Genomic DNA, 24213 nt, shown 5'->3' on the forward strand with positions numbered 1-24213 from the left:
AGTTCAAGATCACAAAATTATTAATTTCAAGAATTTTTTTACTCATGATTTGAAGTTACAAATTTTTATTTAGACATGCAATTTGGATATCAAAATTAAATTGTTATTTTTTCTTCATAAACATGAAAACCTTATAAATGAACGCATCATAATTTTTCAATAAAAAATATCATAATGCATCACATTAATAAACGTAATTTTAAAAATACCAATAAATGAATAGTAGGTTATAAGAAGCCATCTATACATAGTATGTCGTATTTATCATACCATATTAAAATTAAATCATTATAACGTAATCACATATTACAGCTCGTATATATATACATATCTAAATCACAATAATGTAGGAGGCCTTGTTTTGTGGGTTTAAAGAGGTAATTATGGTTTTACAAAAGTAGCAGTAAAGTAAGTTGGCTAATTATTTTGCAATAAACAATGAATTCTTAAGCAAATAATATCGATTTCAAATCAAAGCTTCAAATTGCATAATCAATCACTTACTAAAAGCATTTACTATGAGCCAAAAGTCTTCTTTTATACTGAATTATTTTGAATTTATATATATACTTTTGGAACTATAATACTTTCCCTGTTTTCTTGTCAAGTACATAAAAAATAATCATCCAAAAATATTTATTTAATTTAAAAAATCAAGAGATAATTTATATATCGTGTTTATTTTACTATATTAAATACAATACATTTCCAAAACATAAACTTAATATATTCAAAAGATGATATAATATTATTATCTTTATTATTTATATAATGTATAACTGTTGTTGAACGATGGGGGTATTAATTATGACTAATTTATCCTACATGGAAGATATTGATAAAAGATTTTCAGGTTTGATAGGATCAGGAAAAATTTTAGTACTGAATATATAGGATGTTTAGGTGAGAATATAATTTATGTTAAAGTCAATATAATAAATTTAATCCTGATTATTTTAGTTTATGGCAATACCAAACATCGGTGATTGTTTAGTATGTTGTATGTACAATAAAATCTGAAAATAATTTATGTCATGTTTGATTTTATGTATCAACCAATCTTGAGATTATCTAATATAGAATGTGAGATGTACTTGTTTATTACATTCCATGTATACAAGGTCGCTTTGTATGTAGGGGTAAAAATAATAATATCATGATAAAATTTGAAGTTTTTTTTTTATCTCATGTTTGATATAAAGTATCAGTCAATTTTAAAATGATGTTTACTCCAACGATTCTATTAAAATGATGAGAATATTCTTCCGCATAAAAGATGAGATTAAGTAATCCTATAAAATATTTTAATTCATCAAATATCTTTGCTTATACTAGATTGCAAAAAGATTTTCGTATAATATACCTAAAAGTTCACATTGGTACAAGAGCATGGCTAATGATGTTAGGATTTTTATGATCGTGAAAACATAAACAATTTATGTATTCATAAATTTTATCAATTATTCATGATCGTGGAACTATATGATTTTCACATAAAATTATTACTATGATAATTCAGTCAGTAATACATACTCGAATCAGTCATAGTGATATTCAAGAATCTTGACTTGAATCGAGCGAAAGTTTTATTTTCTTTTCGTTTTTCAAAAGTTGTTTCTCTCTCTTGCCTTATACTTTATGAATAATTTTGATGGATAAGACTATAACTTTATGGCAAGAAGAGGACCATTTAAATATATTAGAGTGTTTTTTCACATTATTCCCACCATTCCATCGTGGTGAATAGAGAAGAAAATGGATAGTTTTAAAACTACCAAGTAACTCCCCACTTAATGGGTATAACTTCACATATTTATCCAATTAGAATTAAAATTTACTTAATAATTAAACATTAAATCAAAACAATATTGACGTAAGTTAGAAAAACTAAACACGTAGGCCATAAAAATAACAAATAATTCTAAATGCTAGTAAATGAACTTATAATAATGTCCTTTTCAAAATTTTGAAAAGACTTTGAAAGCATAATGTGGCCTCCAAAACCTTTTCAATATCTACGAAAATATTATTTGAAGATTAAAGTAAATGATTTATTTCTAATTATTGATTCAACTTTATTAGAAAGTTAGTCACTACCTTTGGAATTGATATTGATATTAAGTTAATTGATTTGATTGACAAAAAGAAAATAAGTTATATAAATAACGTGCAAGTGTTTTGGTTTGTTTGTGCCAAACGGCCCGAATAGATAGATGAGTGAAGAGAAAAGGAAAAATACATTAAAAAAAAAATAAAAAAAAATTGGAATTTGATTAGAAAATTTACTTTAGAACTTAAATTATACGGATGTTTAAATACTCTTTTTAACATTTTTAAAGTGAATTAAATACAATAAACCCTAGGGGATTACATGGCAAAGAGAGTGAGTTCACTCTCCTAATAGCGTGTGAAGGAGTTAAAAAAGAAAAATAATATTACAAAATCATACATATAATATTTTTGCTTTTTGAATTTTTCGAAGACGAAGGCAGTGATGGTAGATCTTTTCTCCGGCTTTGGAGGTATACCAAATAAGACACGAAAGAAAGAGAAACGAGTTGATTGTTGTTGTTTTATTACTCCGTCTAAAAACTTCGAAGCTCACTATTGATGGTGTTTTAAGGAAGAAAGTGATGACGAAATGGTGATTCAGTTGTTTGTTGGTGTTTTGGAGAATCTAGTAATGGTACTTCGGCGGTAATTTGAGACTTTCCATGAAAGGAGTTTAGATGGTGGACGTAGTTGAAAAATATAGAAAGAGGAAAAAATGAACATTGAAAAATTAGAAATGGTGAAGAAAAGGGAAGAAGAAAGATGAAAATAAAAAATGGGTCCAATATTTTTTAATTTTAATTTAGAAAATGCACTTTAAATTAATTAATTAGTGTAAATTAATTTTAAAAAGTATTAAAGAAAAATGGTGAAAATAATTAATGACGTGGGGCTGATATGACTGTTGTGGCACTTACATGGCTATGATGTGACAATTAAGAGTGGGATAATGATCTCAGGATAATTTTTAATTCATATTAAAGATGTTAAGGTGAGTATTTAAACGCCCGAACCAAGTTCAGATTCTTTTTATGTATTTTTCCAATATATATATATATGACGTGTTTGATAAGAAAAATAGAAAATAGTTTTCAATTTTTTTTGAGTTTGATATCGAAATATCTAGAAAATATTCTTTTGTATTTTTATAAAACAAGTTATTTAAAAATGAGGAAATTGACTTTTTCTAGTAAAAGTGGGAAAAACACATTTTACATTAACTGTGTCCTTCTCATAATCCCGTTCTCCAACTCTTCTCATATTCACCTTCGCCCTTATTGCCCTCATAACCCAACCTTTGTATGTACTCCACCTCTCATAAAATTTATGTAATGAATATTTGAGTACACGTAATTTGAACAAAAATATTTTACATGATATACATGGTATCATATATTTAAATGCTCAATCACAATCTATCATAAGTATTTAAATGAAATATATTTACAAATTTTGCTACGATGTTTTAACCCTCGAGAAAAAATAGGTATTATATGATTAGTTAGTTGGTACTTTCTTTGTCTAGAATTGTTTGTCGCTTATTAAAGTTAATTTGACTAATTTTTAAAGATAAATTAGATTAAATTAATTCGATATTTTAAATAAAAAATGATATTCTAAAACTATATGAAAAGTACTATAAATTACATCTTTTTATATTAATATGATAAAAATATATATCTTAAAATGTTAGTTAAAATTTTTATAGTTTAACTCTAAAATTGGGAGGAAGTATGTCATAGGTCACAGTTCACAAGTCACAAGAAGAATTTTGCTAAGCATCTTCCGACTTCCACCAAATTCCAAATAAAAGCACTAACCAATGCACTGCTCAAATATATATATATATATATATATATATATATATATATATATATATATATAAAACTTTTGTTCATTAGCCTTGTAAAATTTGTTTCCTATATGACTTTAAAAAAATGTTAGCACATAAAACCCAAAATTGAAAGCCTTGATGATAACGATATGATTGTAGATTATCTCTTTTCAACCGCACAATATTAATATTACTTTGTCTAACATATTAGTATTACATGCGAAATAGTATTAAATATCTTAACCATATGATTAACTTTCAAACTAATGGTAAATTAAAGAACGAACGAAATATCTTATAAGTTCTTTGAAGAGAAATTATATTAATTTGTTTACATCGAATGTTTAAATGATCAAATCATGTTAGTAATTTTGTTATATGTAAGTAATTTAATGAAGTGATCATAATGTATATTAATTTTAAAATGGTTTCGAAAATGCTAGAAGTTTTTGATGTACATTTAATTTATTCATTTGATATAAATATTGAGTGTGAACGAATTTTCAGGTAATTGTGAAATAAATTTTTAGTACTTGATACTGAGATTTTACTAGTTTATTCGAAGGGCTTTTGAATTTAAAATTACCAAAAAGAATAGGTATAATATATTAAAAGTTTATTTTACATTTTAGTATTATTAAATCAAAGACAATTTTGAATATTTATTAGGAAAAAATAATTCAACTCTCTATTTTTATTTATTTAAAATAAACGTAAAAATATATATGATTGCTAAAAATTTAAATCGATATAATTACCAAAAGTTTTAATCTATATAGTTATAGATAAGAATGGAGAGGAAAATACCTTGGAGGAAGACAATATGTTGAAAATACGGTTGAAATCGAACGAACATGTGAAGAAGAGATTCACGAATCTCTAATGTGAGAGGTTTGAGGAGTTGATTGATTATGAATAGTTTCATGAGATGTAGAGGTAGGTTGAAAAATTATTGGGGAGGATCAGAATGATTAGACATGACATGACGTAATATCAACTTACCAAGGACATGGCCATGTAGATGAGATTGTGGCTGAGGATACAAGTTAAAGTGAAAAGTTAGTAGATAGTAAAGTGTTGTCTCACTTCGCTTCACAGGCTAGTAATAGTATATTATTTAGAGAGTTCCTTCACTACGATGAGAGCAACTTTCAGTAATAATAAACATACAAACATTAATAAAGAAAAGCTTTACTGACATTAGTTTTATAATTGCCATTAGAATCAATATCGCTAAAAACTTTAGGGACATATACAAAAAATGTTAATTGTCGCTAAAAATACATATTTAATAATAATTAAATTATTATCGTTAATTAATTACCGCTAAATCTTTCACTTTTTTATGCAAGTGTTTGTCCTTTGGTGTTTGTTATTAGCTATTGATTCTTTCACTTCAATTATCTAACCATTTTGTAGTTACGTTTTTTTCTTTTATGTTTCTTTAACAATTTTTTTTAAGAATTATATCACGATTTCTCTACTCGTCTATCAAAAATAATTTTATATCTTTTAAGATTCAAGATAAACGTAAGAATTAATTACATATATTTTATCTTTCTCAAACCTCTAGGAGATTGGATATGTTGTTATTGTTGTACCATCTTATTTTAGGAATATTAAAAAATACAATTTTAGTTGACTAATTAAATTTAAATTTACCTCTGATTTGTCACGTGACATAGCAAGAGTTATCAAATTCCTATAGAAGTATAAATTCGAGAGAGATATTCTTAATAAAAATTTAAGGGTGTATATTACTTATATTACAAAATTGTGAGTATAAGTTCAATCGATTAAATAAATAAATAAATATTTAAAGACTATTAATAATTTAAAAATAAAAATTAGTCATTCATGGTAAACTTAGGATTATTTCCAAACTAGTCTGTGTAGAGTATTACACTCTTAACAATCACCTTACTAGAAACAATGAGCTTAAGTACATTTTATTACTCTTTTATTTTTAATGATGAAAATAAAATCTGATACCAGTAGTTAATACTAATAATATACTATTATTTATTACTTTTTTCCTCTTTTTGTTCAACACAATTGAAATTAATGTAACATTTAATAATCTTTTTTCTGTTCAACACAATTGAAAACGTGTTGCCAACATTCTGCTTACCTACTGCCCCACCGTTTCTTCATTTTCTCCTCAGTTTTTCCAAGAATCCGCCTTTTGTATTAGGATTGAAGTTTTCATATAGAAGAAGAAGAAGATAAAAAAAGAAGCATACAGCAGTGTGTTTTATGTTTGTGTGTTAGAAAGAGTCTGATGTGTCTGAATTTATATGCTTATTATACACATTGGGACTATTGGTAACACTTGAACCATGGCTTTGAAACTTGTGCCAATTTGGGCATGTTGTACCAATCAGCAGCATTGTTGTACATATCCTCAATCTTTGAAACTGGGGTATGGGTCTAGGCTTTCTGGATCATCTTTCTTGAATCTCAGAGCCCATAAGAAATGGGAATGTTTGGTTTTGTTATCCGAGACTGAAAGAGCTATCACTCCTGTGGAAGATGAACAGCCATTGGCACCACCTGGGGATGCTTCTGTTCAAGAAGCCCAAATCATCCAGTCGAAAGGCTTTCATAGGGATTTACAATCTTTACCAAGTTAGTTTTTTTTGTTTCTGTCAATGTTTTGTTAATTTAGTTTGTGTGATTTCAGAATTTGTTTTAATGTCTAATAGGGTTTTGAGACAAATTTAGAAATATTAATGAAGTACTTTTGGTGGGATTTTAACAGAATCAGAAAAGACTTGTTTATTTATTTCCTTTATAGAATGCTAAAAATGGAGGTCTTTTGTGGTTAATAACAAGTTCGAATTGGATGAAAAGATTGATCTTTGCCTAAAGTTGTATCCTTTTTTAGTTCATGTCATTGTCTTATCTTAAAAGATCCAATTATGTGTGTGATAATTAATTAGCTATCTTTTTATGGGCTCTCTTACATTTTGTACATAACATGTGACAGTCTCTGCAAGAATCTCCTAATAGTGTGTTGCCAGGGTGCAAAAAGTCGGAGCCACGATTTTGAGTTTATGGATTGTAGATCCTTGACAAAACAGTTTCTTGGGTTTTGGATAAATTTGTACAATTAAGTGAATGTTTAAACACAAATACAGGTTGTGGGCAAAACTATAGCTTCTGCCGAACACATAAGCATAACTGTAGTTCAATTCCTGCTGAGTGCCATTTTTGCGTCATGGTGTTTCATCCTGTGACATGCATTTGACATTTTTCTCCAAATTTGTTACTTGGTGTTTTCATCATCCACAAAGCTACTTACTAGGGAATATAATTTCAAATTGTTGCCTCTGTTGACTGTGAACAAGAAAAGAAGTATCTGGTAGAAAACATTGTGCATATTCTGTAAATGGCCTTGTTTGGATTTCATTTACTCCACAGCTATCATGGAAGATAATAGGTTAAGGTAATCTATATTTCGTCATGGATGAAACCTTAAAAAAAACTTTTGGCTAAATCCAATGCAACAAGTACTTGGTAAATTCAGTACTTGTGCTCCATTTTGTCTACATCATGAGGCACACGTTCTTTTTTTGCTCATTGCAGAACCCTTATCTGCGACATATCTTTCTAGTGGTCAACATGATGGTTCAAATGTGCGAGTTGCTTATCAGGTAGACAACAAAGACCTCCATGCTCTTAACTTTTAACTCATTTCTTAAGTGAGATTCCTTATAGACTAATCTTCTCTTAACTTTTTAACTCATTTCTTAAGTGAGATTCCTTATAGACTAATCTTCTTTATCTAACGTAGGGAATTCCAGGTGCATATAGTGAGGCAGCTGCACTTAAAGCATACCCGAAATGTGAAACTGTCCCATGTGATCAGTTTGAGGCTGCATTTAAGGTATTTTTTTTGTAAAACCAAAGTGATTTTGTTCCTGAAGATATTTTGCATCTTTTCACACCTTTATAGTATTAGTTCTCATTTCTCAGGCAGTTGAATTATGGTTAGTAGACAAAGCTGTACTCCCGATTGAAAATTCAGTTGCTGGGAGCATCCATCGTAACTACGATCTACTCCTTCGGCATAGGCTGCATATTGTGGGAGAAGTTCAGTTGCTTGTTAACCACTGCCTTCTGGGCTTGCCAGGAATCAGGAAAGAGGAATTAAAGCGCGTCGTGAGCCACCCTCAGGTTATCGTTTCATTTCATTATTCAGAAGAATCTGATGTTTCTCCTTGTTAAACTAAAAAGATGTAGAAATTATTGGATTAGCTTTTGGGTTGAGTTAGACACGAGCTCCTTTTTGATAAATTAAAATAGAAACAGTTACTTCCTTTAGTTTTGCACATAGAATTTATATTGCTTCCATTTCTACTTGGTAAATACTAATACAACCATAACTTGCTTTCAGGCACTTGAACAATGCAACATTATGTTGAATGAGTTAGGCGTTGCAAGGCTCAGTAGTGATGATACTTCCAGTGCTGCACAGGTATTCCATTAAATTTTCTCATCCTCGGCGGGTTTTATTTCCACATTATTTGACACCTCAACAGATAGTCGCATCTGAAGGGAAGAGAGATACTGGAGCAGTTGCAAGTGCTCGAGCTGCAGAGATTTATGGGCTCAGCATTCTTGCTGAAAGAATTCAGGTTAGGATTTTGCATTTCTAAGGTTCTCCCTTTTGTATTTACTCGATGTAACATTGCATCTTTTGAAATTGCACTTGACTGTCTTTTTAATAATTTATTTCTTGAGCCATGTCACCAACGTTGTGGGCACTCATGACTTGAGAGTATGGATATCCAGTGCGCTTACACGTTCATAAAATAACAGCATTTTCATAGTTTGCATATCGACCAATAACTTTCTAGAAGATCATCGCTTATCTTTGATATGGAAACCTATGATGGTTTCTGGTCTTTTCGTTTTTCCTCGCTGTAGTTTAATCCTATGTAAGAACTGTTACAAAATGTGATACGTAGTTTCCAGAAGGTATAGTTTGCTGACTTTGCTCACTCCTTGTCTCTATCTTCACATGGAACCATAAGCAATTTCAAGATTAAGAGCTAGCAACATGGATGGATGGATTTTTTTTATTCTTTATTCTTAATTTATGGATGGGATAGAATGATAAAAAATCAGATCATGAATAGTTATTGATTTAATCTTTGGCTTATAAAGAAACATTATACATTGTACTGCTCATTCAGACTGTAATGAGCAGCAAATACATTTCCTTTAAGGAACTTGCATGGTGTCAAAATTAGGATGTTTTCATTTTGATAAACCTAGGAAAATAAAGAATGATTTTTCAGAAGCAACTTCAACTGTGAACCAGTCTGCTAAAATATTTTATACCTGTTCGTAAGTGTTTGGGCTCAAATCCACCCATGCATGCTTCGCCTAGCTGGTTGTGAACCAGAGAAATTAGGAGTATGGTAGATCAATGGCCAGTGAAAAAATAGTTAAACCACGAAGATGGTGATTGGGGTTTGGCAAGGTTATTCCAGGATCACCAATATCTTCCTTGTCATAAACACAGCACCAATATAGGTAGTTTGGTTGCAGATAATAATGGTTCTAAGTTTTGAGTTCAAAATCATAGCTGTATTTGAAACTTTTGAGCGTCATTTTTTGCTGTGTTCTGCTGCAGGAGATTAGGGGAATATGGTACTCTTATTTCTACATGATTTTCTCCTTCCACTACTGAGTTTTTCTCTTCCTCTAATCTGCTTTGGATACTTTGAATGGAATTATGTGGATTTCAGAATATGAAGAAGAAGCCTTGGTTTGTGCAGTTACAAGATAACAATTAAAATTTGTCTGGATGGGCCAGTGTTGACAAAATAGAAAAGAACTTAAAAAAAGATGAAAGGTCTGCTGGAGCTTTAAATGCAAATAAAGCGTGAACATCAATAAAATAACCGCCAAGGGAGAAAAAAAAATATAACTGTTTAGTTTAAGGCTAAGACGACACTGAAGCACTCATTAAGCAAGATGGAAGTGCTCAACACGTTTTGAGCCTCGCTTTAGGGCTTAAGCACGTCTTTGACAATAATGGGATGGGCTAATAGAAGTTTTAGCATGATGCGTCTTTGTGTTTATTATTACGACTGCCTTATAAATCTAAGTCGGATCCTCCAAAAATGCCACTGCACACGTGTCGAATTGTAAACCTTATCCCCATCAATGAAGTTGAATAGTAACTAGTAAACTTTGAATATTTAACTAATTAAACGTAAAAGGTCGTCATAATTACACAATAATCAATAGCCATTTAACTTAATTAAATAGAAATCGAGTCAAATTATATTGTTGACCAAAACTATTACAATAATTCTGTCAAGTCCTAAAATTTATGTGATGACGAATCTGGCCTCTAGATCTACACTTGTATTGGCACCGAACATCATAGTTTATTAAGGCAGTCTGAGAATTAGTTCTCAACCATAGAAGATATTTATAAGTCTTTTCTCTGCTTTTGCGTCTTTATCAACTTGGTTCTGCTCTTGACCAAGCTGGTGCAGCTAAAAACTGCAAAGCTATTAGCCAAATATATTTGCTATAATCTGCTGTGAAACTTCAGTAATGTGATTTTTAATTGCATGACCAATAACCAGGATGATCCAGATAATATCACCAGATTTCTGATACTAGCGAGGGAGCCCATAATTTCGGGAACTGATAGGCCATATAAGGTAATATCATATTCTTCTTCATTGAACTTATTTTGTTCATACAAAGAATTGATGTTCCCTTTTCATTTTCTAGACTAGCATTGTCTTCACTTTGGAAGAAGGACCTGGAGTTCTATTCAAGGCCTTAGCAGTTTTTGCTCTGAGAGAGATCAATTTAACAAAGGTATTTCTGTTGGAAAAGCTTTTGTAGTTCCCTTCTCTAGTTAAAAGGCTCTGATACATGTTCTGTTGCATTCATACAGATTGAAAGCAGACCACAAAAAAAGCGCCCTTTAAGGGTAGTAGATGACTCCAACAAAGGAAGTGCCAAGTGAGTCTTAAATCTGTTTATTGCGCTAAGAACCATGGAATAGTAACTGAAACCATGTCGGCTTTGTTTCATTTGTCTTTTCTGCTCTGGATATCTTTGATTTGTAATCCCTGGTTCCCATTACCATTATTTGTTGCCACTATTCAGTTAATTTTTTTTAGAAATATAAGCTTGAACTCCCCGTGTATGAGTTTCGCAAAGTACAGCTAACCCCACATCCAAATAAAGGAGGGTTTCAGTGGGTTAAAAGACAATGTAAAATTTGATGTATTGAGTTTGATGGTGTCATTCTTGAATTCAATATTGTTTGTGAATCCTTTAGATGTTGAATTCGTGAATAGAGTGGAATGACTATATTGGGTTCATCACCGACTCCTACTAGTTTGGAATTGATCATAGTTGATTGATTGATGTAATAGTTCTTCAAAATTCAAAGTTGACTTTATGCCCACAACTTAGCTAATTTCTTCTTAAAGAAAAAAGAGATTTCGTAAAAATCATCTTTTTGGGTGTGTTTGGTAGGGAGGACAGCATTTTACAGAAAATGTTATCTAATTTACCCGTGTTAGGTTGGTCATAATGTTCTGAAAAATATCTTTTTAGGAAAATGACTTTCTTGGTGGGAGTAGGGAAAACAAGTTCCATAAGCGGCAATGCACGCTCATTATCTCCGCCACACTCCTAACACCCCAACCACTCACCCTCCAACCCACCATTGTCCCCACACCCATCCCATAGTATTTTCCTAGATTATGTTTTAAATGTTTTTAGAAGAATTTTTTTTGCTTACTTACCAAACAACAAAAATAAGTAGTTTAAGAAAACATTTTCTAGGAAAACACTTCCCGTCTTAACATTTTCCTTTGTTTCATTTGCAATTGTGAGAAAAAATAAAAAATTATTGTAAGGTGTATTTAACTAGTTCCCTCCCTCCCTACAATATATTTGTTATTATGACCTTGCCCCACTCCATGACCCACACTACTTCAAGGTTGTGGTTACTGAAGCATGTAGATAAAGCAACATAATTTGGAGGAAAGATGGATCTTCAAATTAGTGAATTTAGTCCTTTCGTCTGGTATAGGTATGATATGCTACTATAGAGGTCCTTGATAGCATAGTGTACTTCTAATTTTCTGTTGTCTAACTTGTTAAAGTTATATGTATCTATAATATATGGCTTTATAAATTGTTCAAGTGCCCAAGGCTTAGCCAAAAAAGAAGAAAAAAATAGTTCAAGTGCCTTGAAAACAAAGGGTATCTATCGCACAAGTCATTGAGATGGCTGTGTTTGTTTATCCTTTTCACTTTGCTGGGGAAGAGAAGAGTGGAATTGGAAGTTTTGAATTTGTGTTCATCCTTGTTTAATAGAAGAAGCAAAAGAATTAGAGTGGATAACTGCACCCATTAATGTGACCATATTTAGTTACTCACCACTTCCTTTTCAAACTATATATTTATTTCACAATACAACCTTCTCTTTATTATAAAATCTTCTTCTTTCCCACTTTTCCAAACCATAGATGTTGTTTAGTCATAGCAAGATTGAAAAACATCCAGTAGCTCCAGTCCCTTAATTTTTCTGGCTGAAGAAACAAGTGCAAGATGATCCTTTATGTTTACACACCGGCACATGTTGCCTCTTCTCATGGCTAGGGTATATTTGAGGTTGGCCTACTTGTGTTTCTGTGGAACTTAAGAAAGTGATTAAATTTTGATGGCAGGTACTTTGACTACCTCTTTTACATTGACTTTGAAGCATCGATGGCAGACCCTCGTGCTCAATATGCTCTTGAGCATCTTCAGGTTAGTACAACAATCTCTAATATGACCCCTCAGCCAGAAAACAAGTTGCTAAGGTAGCTCTATTACCATTTACATGTGTTGTCTTGTTGCTATCTTGTGCCACCTGTTCGTCACTTGATCTTCCAAATGCATTTACTATTTATTAATATCAACATCAGTTGTTGCCTTCTTGCCTTTCTTGTTTTTAGAGTTCTTGGCAACAGAATTGATATCAACATCATGTGCTATTTCTTTGGTTGCTCATTCTATTCCTTTTTGTGCAATAGAAACCTGTTGGTATGTGTATAATAGACACACACACTCACACATATTTCCAAATGTGGACAGTGCAGATTCCTATATCCGACCCCAACTTGGTTTGGGAATGAGGCATAATGCTGTTGGCTTTCCTCCTATTTGATATCCTCTCTTTGCAGCTTGTATATTATGGTCTGCCATGCTGGCAGAATTTGAAGACCACGTCTCTAAATCTCCTAATGTTTCTTCAATGCAGGAATTTGCAAGATTCATTCGAGTTCTTGGCTGCTATCCCATGGACAAAAATCTATGATTGCTTATCTTTCAGAAGTATATTATAGGAGATTCAACTTGTAGAGGAGTTGTTCAACTTAAATTGTTGTATGTGTATTATCTGCTGGGAACTTCCAGTCCAGTAGGCCATTGTTGTGCCTGCCCTGTGCTCTCATATTCTTTCCATCTGCATTTTAGAAAATTTGTTGGTTCAGTTTACACCCCACCCCCTTATTTTTCTAGGCTAGCTGTTAGCAAATCTCAGGATAGCAATGAACTATTGCTTCACCTGTAGCTTTTGTCCAATGGGCAAATTGTTTATCTAGAACTCTCCCTCCCTTTGCTGAGAAAAATGTTGATGTATCCAGGGCCCTTGTGTTATACATCTTTAACTTCAGTGCTTATATTCAAATACCCCTATTATGTTTATGTTATCTATTTAGGCCCTATTTAGTGGAGTCCGAAGCCTTAAGTGGAAAAAAAAATTGTCAAAATTTTTATAGGGATACAATAATTTCTTTTTTAACAAAAGGGCAAAAATGCTATTGACCTACCAGCGAATTTGTCAATAAATAAGGGCAGAATTAGTAATCAAGTCTTATAAATCTATGTGAAGGTGAGAGTTGTTTGTTGCTTATGTGACATCCACATGGCGATTAACACACCTCTGTTAATAATAAGGGTAAATGTGATCCAATATTTTAACACGAAGGTATTTTTGAAGCAAAAAATAGTGGAAAAGTAATGTGAGCTATTTCCAATAGTTCAATGATAATTTTGATCCTTTTCCGTTACTTAATTAATCTAAATAGATTTGGATTATTAACATCTGTAACAGGTTTGTAACATCATTTAGACATCTAATTTTTTACAAAGATGTCAGTGTACTCCCCAACCATTAATTTTTAGGCACAATTACCACTTTCGTCAGTCACCACCCTTACTGTCAGCCACAACTACTGCTTTGCTTTCATTGATCACCGTGCATTCTTAGCTACAATTACCCATCAATTAACCACCAAAATCACTACTCAATTGACACACCCTTACAATCTATAGCTTTCAATTGACACACCCTTACAATCTATAGCTTTCATCTCACTATTATCACTGTATATCGTTAATCACTATCATCATTAGCTATCATTATCACTATCAATTACTATAATCACTACCCACTCGACACACACAATATATATTTTTAAAATAATTTATTGATATAACATTAAATTAACCGTTTTTAATCGTTAAGTATTTAAATGTATATTGAATATCCAGACATTTAAATCTTATAATAAAAATAAATGAGACACTTGATTGTTTCTCTGTCCAAAATTATTTCGTACGGTCCTAATTGCTAACGCAAAAGATGATATATAGCCATGATGAATGAAAGATTTGATGTCTGCACTTGCTGATTGGATAATTTCATACATACACAAACTCAAAAGGTGAATAGGAACCAGCAAGACATACTCAGCAAGTTAGAGATGTCAAATTCACATTGTAACACACGAAAATGTCTGGAGAAGTGCTTAAAGGAGTAGTTGATTACGGTACTAGACACATATGCATTAGTCTGCATGTGAAGATAAACACCACAGCAGATTATTTATTGATATCTAGTGAAATACGAACAAGCATCTTCTTGACCAGTTACTTGGACGATTCTAGCTCCTTCAGAAAATCCTTATTGTCAACCAGCACCTACGCATAAACGCAACACACAAAGTGAGCTCATATCCCATTGATTACATACATGCCTTGGAAAAGGACAGAAAAACAATGATACAGCCTGTGATAGCCAGACACTTACTGTTTTCCAGCCATCTGGATCCAGAAATGAAGTTATCTTGGTGTTAAGTCCAGGAATTGATCCTGGCTGTCTAGTTATCTTTCCTCCGAGCTCTTGGATAGCAAGATTGACAACCTTCGCGCTTTTGTAGACATCATCAGTGCCTATTGCAATCTGGAAGAAATCACATGCAAGTTTAGCCTAAAAGATGTTTGGAATAATTACATGGTTAACCGTTGATCATGGGGATACCAATGACAATTCCAAGTGAATTTCAATCAAGAAAGAGAATATAATGTTTTTACAATATTCTAAACTTTGGCCAGAAAACATGGATTCTCTCTCTCACACAACCAAAAAAAAAAAATGAGAAGAGGAAAGAGAGAGCCAAGAGCATTGGATGATCATTCCTTGAGTGAGAACAAGGAAAAGGATCCGAGACTTGGTTGGAAGGTATTCCCCGAGCAGTACGCCCACATTACTCAAAAAGGGGACAAAAGAATTGAAAGGAGGAGAAAATATGCATGCTAGTAAATCAACCTGTGCGTATGCATTTCCCTTTGTGTATTCAGTCACACCATAGTTGTATGTCAACTCAATAACAGTCGTCTCTTTCTCTGGAGCATATCCCATCATAGCAATGGTATACTGCCCAAGCATAAAAGATAAGAATTAGTTATTGTACATGTAATCTGGGCTCCAAGGCTAGCAAAAGAAAAATCAAACTTAGCTTATAGTTTCAAAAAACAATCAAGCATACCTTATGCTCTGGTCTATCAACTTTCTTCACCACTTGCATCCCAAGTGCCTGCATTCAAAGACAAGCTCTGTCAAACCACAAATTGCACAGTGTGCCTGTAGATTAAAAAAATACAACATAGACAATTACATTATGGCCCAAGCTGATGTGTATTCATGTCTAAAGCCATCATGCGTACAACACCATTACAAAGAGCAACAACTATGAATGCATTGCAATTATCTTCTTTCGGAATTCCAATCACAGTGGGTATACCTTGGACATATTTGAAGGGTCACATTGATTAAGGCTTGAGAAAAGTAACAGTTTAGCCCCGTAAACATGTTTAACCCAATGCTATCACTATATTGATTTGAAATAAAAGAAATTATTGCTCATTGTTTCAAGAGAATGGAGTGACAGATGAAGATGTTACTCATAGGGTTAACCAGATGATTCTAACTCAAAAGGGTTAATCAGATGATTGAAATGGAAAAGTGCTACTGGGGTGTTATGTGATAAAAGGATACCTACCAAAGTAAAAGGTCAGTTCTATAGAATAGCTATAAGACCGGCTATGGTATATGGAGAACGCGGGTTGTTAAAAGTCCAATATATCCAAAAAATGAGTGTTGCGGAGATGTGGATGCTAAGCTGGATGTGCGTTCAAACCAGATTACAAATGAATGCATTTGCCAGAAGCTGCAACTATTACACATTGAGGATAAATTGCTAGAAGGTCTCTTGAGATAGTTTGGACATGTTCTGAGTCAACCTATTGATGCACCGGTACATAGGTGTGAAACTATGGCAAGTGAAGTGTTAGAAGGAGATAGGTTAGACCTAAAATAACATGGAAAAAAGTTGTTTCAAAAGACCTGCAAATGTTTCGTATCAATACAGACTTAGCAAAGGATGGGGCACGATGGAAGAAAAAAGTTCATACGGGTGATAGCTACAACTTGTTTGGGACTTGCTTAGTTGTTGTTGCTGCATTGCTTTTGGTGTATTGTATAAACTAGATTTGAGACAAATGCATGTGTCCATAAAAATGACAAGCATCTTCTTTTCATTTCATGCTGGAAATTTCTGTCTGAAGTTTGCATTTGGCAAATCAAGGATATAACACAAAAGGATATCTAAAAAAAGAGAAAATATAAATAAGAGATGTCACCTTTTCGTAGAATTTGATCGCACGTTCAAGATCCCCCACACGAAGCATCACTTGGCAAAGTGGTTCAGGAGTAGACTCTCTCTGGATGATTTCAAATAGGTAGCCATCAGGATCTTTGACAAAAGCAATAACACTAGATCCACCCTTGACAGGACCAGGCTCCCTTGTGACAGTTCCACCCTTGGCCTTTATCTCCTCAACCAGTTTGTAAACCTTGAGAAAAGGAGGAACAAAGCTCATTTAGAAGAAACAAATGGTGCGCATAATTTTGCTTACAAAATTTACTTACATCTGGTGTGGCAATAGCAAAATGCCCAAAGCCGGTTCCGATGTCATACTTATCAACTCCATAATCTGTACAATGGTATCTATGTAAGATTTGAAATTTACGCTTCAAGGTACAGTATATAATTCATTTATTGGTGTTGGATAATAGGTAAACTATTTATTAAAATCTATGCTCCTTAACTAAATGATGTGCCTTTGGTTCAGTAAAATCAAGTCACCTCCTGGCATCCCCTTCTCCACGTGGCTCTCTATTGGACCATATACTGAGTATCCTAACAATGTTATGCATGCTTCATTCTCCAACTCTCTCTCCACCACCCAAAGAGAACCCAGAGAACAAACCAAGAACAACTTCTAAGAGCTAAGAGGAAGGAAGAAGCAGCGGATTAGCGACATCTAAGACTAGTTTCGCTTCCTTACTCGCTTACTACAGCTGCTTATTTCCTCTTATCGACAAGCAAGGAGTTTTCTCACCAAATAGCAGCTGCACCGATGAAACAAGGGAGTTCTTTCGCAGAGACAAGGGAAAACAATCATTCAATGAGGTCAAAGAGACGTATTTCGAATTAGAGTAAGGGCACGCTGAGACATTCCTTTTCGTGCTTTCGATCTGCTTACTTTGAATAAAGAGAAAAAAAAGAATAGATAGGCGGAAAGGCTTTACACAAGACCACAGAGCGAGAGAGAGCGCCTTCGCTTACCTGCTTAACCGTACCCTCCTATCGTACCTATATAGCCTTTCCTTCAGTTATATCCAGTTTCAGTTCTGCTTCCAACTACCGATGGGAGAAGGCTTGGACGTATAGCAAGATTAAATAAGAGGTATTGCATACGGGAATGATATATGAAATGACAGGTTGGAAACAGAGCTGGAGATGAGCGCTAGCCAATGGTTAAGACTTCAGAAAGCACCTTAGCAATTACCAGTAATGCCCCTATCGACCTCAGTCTTGTTTTTTGCTAGCTTGAGTTCATAACTTTACTATTTATCATTAAACGTAGAATATCCCGACTTCGCTAGCCAGAACGAAATGGACATATGAGCGATCGATTACGAGAGCTCGACCGATCAGACCCGAAAGAAGAGAAAGAAAGGTCAATCTCCGAAAGGCCTTCGCAGAGCTGGACCAGAAGCTTCTCAAGCTCAAGCATTTACTTTTCTAGTTAGAGACCAACGTCTTGGGACTAACGTCGGATCCGCTCAAGGACCTACTGGTTTAGGTAAATATCTAATGCGTTCCCCAACCAGAGAAGTCATTTTTGGAGGAGAAACTATGCGTTTTTGGGATCTGCGTGCTCCATGGTTAGAGCCTCTAAGGGGTCCAAATGGGTTAGACTTGAGTAGGTTGAAAAAAGACATACAACCTTGGCAGGAACGGCGTTCCGCGGAATATATGACTCATGCTCCTTTAGGTTCTTTAAATTCCGTGGGTGGTGTAGCTACCGAGATCAATGCAGTCAATTATGTCTCTCCTAGAAGTTGGTTAGCTACCTCTCATTTTGTTCTAGGATTCTTCTTCTTTGTAGGTCATTTGTGGCACGCAGGAAGGGCTCGTGCAGCTGCAGCAGGATTTGAAAAAGGAATTGATCGCGACTTTGAACCTGTTCTTAACAAATCCATGTAATTTTAAGGCAAAGGAGTTCTAAGACAATAGGCTAAATCTCAACGCTCGCACCTTCTTTAGAGGCTTATCACACGGCATGAACTCCATAGAGAGATGACCAAAATCCTTTTCTTTCATGGAATTGATAAGGGAGCTTTCTAGAATTGAGAATCAAAATGTGTAAGTTGTAACAGACATATAAAAGCTTTAAACTTACTATATGTCAACTCAACCACAAAGTGAGACTCTTCAGGGCCAAAACCAAGAAAAGCATTCGAATACTTCTCCTCTGGAATATCTCTCTGCCTCAACAATTTCATCCCAAAACATTCTGTGTAAAACCTAACAACAATAAGAAGATACTATTACTATCTAACCAAGAAAACAAGATCAACACTTGTAACATCTAACCACCTACTTGATGGTACGTTCAAGGTCACCGACACGATATACAGCATGCAACATTCTGCGCTTATCTTTCTTTGGCCACTCCAACAACTCAGTACTTGGTACAGCTGGTGCACTTGCTTCCGCCATGTTCTACTACAAATAAAAATTGTAGATTCTAAGAAAGAAAGAAATCTCAAAACAAACAACAAAGAACACAAATCATACAGAAGTATCACTAATTTTTATCACAAAATCCCTACAAATCTTCCAAGATGAAAAATTACTCAAAGCATTTACTAGAAACTCTTTACAATGCCATCAAGAATTGAAGAACAGAGTAAAACCCTAAATTAAAGAAAAAAAATATGTAGAGAGAGGAAAGTGTTACCAGATTGAGAGAGAGTGAGATCAGTCGTGGTAAAGTGAAGAATCGATTTGAACAACCTAGAAACAAGAAGATGCTAATTTATGCTGAATGAATTGTGCTGTGATCTTACGCGGTCGGTACTACAGAGATAGAACACGTGGTTGAATATTAGAAGGTGTTGTAAGAGAAAGGTGAATAAAAAGACGGAAAACCCCATAAAGGCATGAGATGTCAATATTTCATTGGATAAAATAAACTAATATATGTTTCTTCTTAAGTTACGAGTGGCAGTATTTAACACCTACTACTTCTGACGTGGCAGCACAATTGTCGTGACTTAAGGGTGTGTTTGGTACCAAGGAAAATGTTTTTCATCGAAAATGTTTTTCTAGAAAATAAGTAGATTTTGAATTTTTTTTCTCATGTTTGGTTGGTGAGTAGAAAATATTTTTTGAAAATGATTTTTAGTGTTTGATTTATGTATAAAAAATGTTTTTGAGAGACATTTTTTATTTTTACTAGGGTAGAAAATAATATGAAATTAAAAATATTTTCTAAAAACAAATTTTTTTTTTGGTGGGGAGAGGGGGTAAGAGTGAAAAAATAAAAAATTGAACTTTATAGTATTTTTTAAAAAATAAAATTAATTTTTTGGTGGGTGAGGGGTGAGGGGAGGAGGGGGATAGGAGTTTAAAAATAAAAATTTGAAGTTGAAAATAATTTAAAAAGCAAAATTATTTTTTTGGGGAAGGGGTGGGGTTGGCCGCTAAATTTAAAAAATAAAATTTTAAAATTGATTTTTTTGAATTGTTGTTTTTCCCGCAAAAAATGTAATTTAAAATTGAAGGAGAGTTTTGGAAAATGTTTTTTTTTTTAATTTTTGAAGAAAAGTCATTTTCCTTAATTTTGAGGAAAATGAGTTAATTTGAAAAATATTTTCCAAAACTTTTTTCCTAACCAAACATAAAAAAATTAAAATATTTTTCAAAAAATATTTTCCTTCATACCAAACGGACAAATTTTTGTTAAAATTTGAAACTCCAAACCCAATAATAAATATGATGCAAAACTCTCTTTTTTCCCACTATTTTTTCATAACACATCATTAAAAAAAATACTCAATTGTTAATATATATATATTTTTATTGTATTATTTCTATTAAATAATAATATTTAGTGTTGTATTTTGAAAAATAATTTAGAAATAAATATTTAATATTGAGTATAAAACATGAAAAAAATAATTATTTTTTATTGATATATAAAAAAAAAAATATTAAGAAGGAAATACTTACTTATATTAAAAGAAAGGTAAATAATGAGAAAATAAATAGAAGTTTAGTTTCTGATTCCATCTGATTATCGATTAATATTTATCGTAGAATCTTACATGTAATTACTTGATAAATGATATAATTGTCTAAATATTTTCGAATTTAAATTGTTGTGTTTATTAAGAAGGAAGGATTGGGCCATAACATAGATATTTTGGGCCAGAATTCTAATATGTTTTGTGCCATATGAGCCTGATCTGTTAGCACCGCTTAAGATCGCATTTGAATTAACTTAAAAGCTGGTTAAATATATTTTCAAATAAATATTTAATTTATAAAAATATTTAATAATTATAAAGATATTTTTAAAAAAGTTAAAAATAACTTAAATTAAGTTAGAAAGTATTTAACAAGAGTATAAAAAACTTAAAATAAGTTTAAATAACTTCAAATAAGTTAACTGCTTTTTATATTTTGACTTAAAAATGATTGAATTATTTTTAGAAAAGTTTCCTTTATAGATTTACATAGGAAAAAAAAAGATCTTTTGTCTATTATTTTTAGATTTACTAAGGCAATGCAAAAGCTAGCTTAAAATCAGCTCATGAAACAACCCAAACTTGTTCCTATCCAATCTTTCAACTCAAATAATTTGATTCTTTTGTAATCAATGTTCACTTAAATGGAGAAAGGCCATTGACATATGTTATATCGAAAAAGTCTATCTATTTTTATCTTGTTTTTTATTTTAAAGTTTTTTTTTTTAATTTCAATTTATCTGTTTCAGTTTTAAAAATTTACATTTCAAAGACATTATAAAATTTTTATAGTCATATAAATATTATAACATGTTAAAAGAATTCATAATCATTCAAATTTATGTCGTATATATTGAAATCTAAAAAAAAAATTATAATGAAAAGGTAATGAGTATCAAGTTGAACAATATTATTCTTAATTAAGGTGTCCCCCTCCCCTAAAATCCCAATCATGGATTTCCATGATCTTAATAGATGGTGGAGGCAAAATTAAAAGTGCTTGTAAGTAACCCTTGTGAAATTCTAAGGGGCAAAGACTTAATATATATTCTATGAATTATTATGGAGTAACTTTTATTAGCTAGTGGGCACTCCATAGCCAAACGTATTTTTTTCATTATTATTATTTTTATTCTGATACCTGACGTTGATATTACTATTAAAAAGACTTGTTGTGGGAAAACATCTATTATTTTATTATCATAATGATAAGAATATAATACTATTGTCGTTTACCATATCTTTTTTTTTTTTTCCAATTGTTTGTGGGTTAGAATCTTTGTTAGATACTGAGCATTTTGAAAGGACATCTAAAAGTGACCAATTGAATAATAGTTGTGTATTTTTATGCTTCCTTAACGAGATATATCGATTTTGAATTTGAATGTGTAAAATTTTTTTGTTAGAAAATGTTTCTAGTTGAATGGGTCTTATGCGGTGTAAATTTAAAATAATTAAATTTTAATATAATAATTTTTTATTTATTTTTTAAATATTTGAGGAGAGAAAAAGATAACGATATTCCTTCCTTTGAATATACTCACCACACTTCTTGGTTATGAACAACTTGGAGGAAATTCACTCTGCTTCTTGTCTTTTTAGGGTCAAACTAAGTGGCTGTTTGCCACAGTTTCCAAATATTTCCTACTTGTTTGGAGTTTTGCGAGGTAAAGTTAAATGATAAAGTTGTGATTGATTATATTTTTAATAAAAATATATTATTCTATGTTTAGATGTGCTATAATATAATTTCAAAAATGAAAAATACATTGGAAAAGAAGTTGTACTAGTTGTTTCTCAAATTTTCAAGTATATCTTTTAAGTTGGATTTATAAGTTTTATTGTTGAACAATGTTTTATAAATAAAATGAAAAATTATGTCGAAGAAAAAGTTAATTCACTTTTATGCCCAAATGGGTTCTAGTCTCGAGTCCGAAGTTAAATGTATACAAAATAGTAAAATTCCTAAAAGTTCAATAAAAACGAATACGAAATGAAAAGAGCAATATTCAGACAATGATGATAAATTCTATGTATAAAGTTTATGTCATAATATAAGTCTTACGAGACTCAATAAAAAGAACACACAATTTAGAGTCGTGTATCATTCAGTTCAATCCAATTTTAAAATTTATTAAATTGATTTATTAGTTAATAGTTTAGCATGTTTACAAATCGATAATCAATAAATTTTTAAGTCGGACTGAATCAAATATGCAACCCTAAATTGTCTTCTTTTTTTTACATAAGAAAGATATAAAGAAAATTGTTCTTTATATATTTATTCATGTCCCTATATCTTTCTCCTCAATATTATCAAATTATATTAAAGAAACTATTAAATTTGATCACATTACTTACTTTTATTTACACACACAAAAAAATATATAAAAACATAACAATAAAATGATTCAATAAATAATAAAAAAGAAATAATTCTTTTTCTAGAAGTAGCATCGTTCTTCTATACAAGTAAAGGCTCCTGTCAAATTAACTTTGTAACTCATATTAGAGTGAGCTTCAAACATGAAAAAAATCTAATAAATTAGAAAGAATTGAAGGAATGTACTAGTAAGACTCATTCTAATAAGAGCCATATACATGGAAATTTTAGTTATAACATTTCAATTTTTAGTTTAAACATCCATGATAGGACCCATTAAAAGAAAGAGATAAGCAAAATAGCTTTTGAACATATATAGATTGATTTTCAAATTTGAAACAGTTGTTTAGATCAATTTTAAGTATATTATTGTAATTTTTTTTCCACTCACAAAGACTTCTATTTTTTCAAGTATATATATATATATATATATATATATATATATATATATATATATATATATATATATATATTCAGACATAATTTAATTTCAAATAACCTTGTTTTTTTTTTTTTTTTTTTTAAATATGATTTCATTTCGAACACATTTTGTTATTTCAAAAGTGTTGGATTCTGAAAGTGATTACAGCGTGATGTAGAAGTTTACAATTGCAAATCTTTGAGATGGTAAATTAGATGAAAAACAACCCTATTCTAAATAACATAATATTATTAGAGGTTAACCAAATGACCTACATATTAAAAACTAATACAAAAATTATTAAAATTGTTTAAGGAAAATCTCTCCATAAACAGTTTTCTTTAATGACTATATTGTGGATGTTCTTGTGTTATGCTATAATTAATTCATAGATATCCAAGCTTTTCCTTTAAAGGAAAAATAAATCAATTATAGAAGAAAATTATATTTTTCTTTTAGAAAAAATTCAAGCAATTATGAAAATATTTAACTTTTTTTAAGGAAAAAAATATACTTCAAAAAAGGAATAAAATAAGGCA

At 31.6% G+C, this 24213-nt stretch overlaps 2 protein-coding genes and 1 long non-coding RNA gene across 4 annotated transcripts; 1 reads left to right on the forward strand and 2 right to left on the reverse strand.

The window, feature by feature from the left end:
• Positions 1-5967: 5967 nt before the first annotated feature.
• LOC101251350 (arogenate dehydratase/prephenate dehydratase 1, chloroplastic) lies at positions 5968-13605 on the forward strand. Its single transcript, XM_004232658.5, has 11 exons — positions 5968-6514; positions 7475-7542; positions 7683-7775; positions 7865-8065; positions 8286-8366; positions 8431-8526; positions 10498-10575; positions 10649-10738; positions 10818-10885; positions 12610-12691; positions 13185-13605. Exons 1-11 carry the CDS (start codon positions 6226-6228, stop codon positions 13239-13241), a joined length of 1203 nt encoding a protein of 400 aa, XP_004232706.1. The 5' UTR covers positions 5968-6225; the 3' UTR covers positions 13242-13605.
• Positions 13606-14619: 1014 nt separating this feature from the next.
• On the reverse strand, positions 14620-19823 carry LOC101251054 (lactoylglutathione lyase GLX1). 2 transcript variants are annotated; one of them, XM_004232657.5, is made up of 9 exons: positions 19580-19823; positions 19220-19344; positions 19019-19143; positions 17199-17263; positions 16910-17122; positions 15757-15804; positions 15537-15644; positions 15018-15170; positions 14620-14908 (listed from the first exon to the last, which is right to left on the reverse strand). In XM_004232657.5, exons 2-9 carry the CDS (start codon positions 19336-19338, stop codon positions 14858-14860), a joined length of 882 nt encoding a protein of 293 aa, XP_004232705.1. In that variant the 5' UTR covers positions 19339-19344; positions 19580-19823; the 3' UTR covers positions 14620-14857. The 2 variants fall into 2 exon arrangements, with proteins under 2 accessions (XP_004232705.1, XP_010316588.1); XM_010318286.4 differs by having other exon boundaries at positions 19220-19341; positions 19580-19728.
• Positions 18559-19013, reverse strand: LOC138341825 (uncharacterized). Its single transcript, XR_011214757.1, has 2 exons — positions 18874-19013; positions 18559-18799 (listed from the first exon to the last, which is right to left on the reverse strand). It is a non-coding gene; the product is annotated as an uncharacterized lncRNA (long non-coding RNA).
• Positions 19824-24213: the final 4390 nt, after the last annotated feature.

Source organism: Solanum lycopersicum, chromosome 2, assembly GCF_036512215.1.
Source record: "Solanum lycopersicum chromosome 2, SLM_r2.1".
Classification (NCBI taxonomy): Eukaryota; Viridiplantae; Streptophyta; class Magnoliopsida; order Solanales; family Solanaceae; genus Solanum; species Solanum lycopersicum.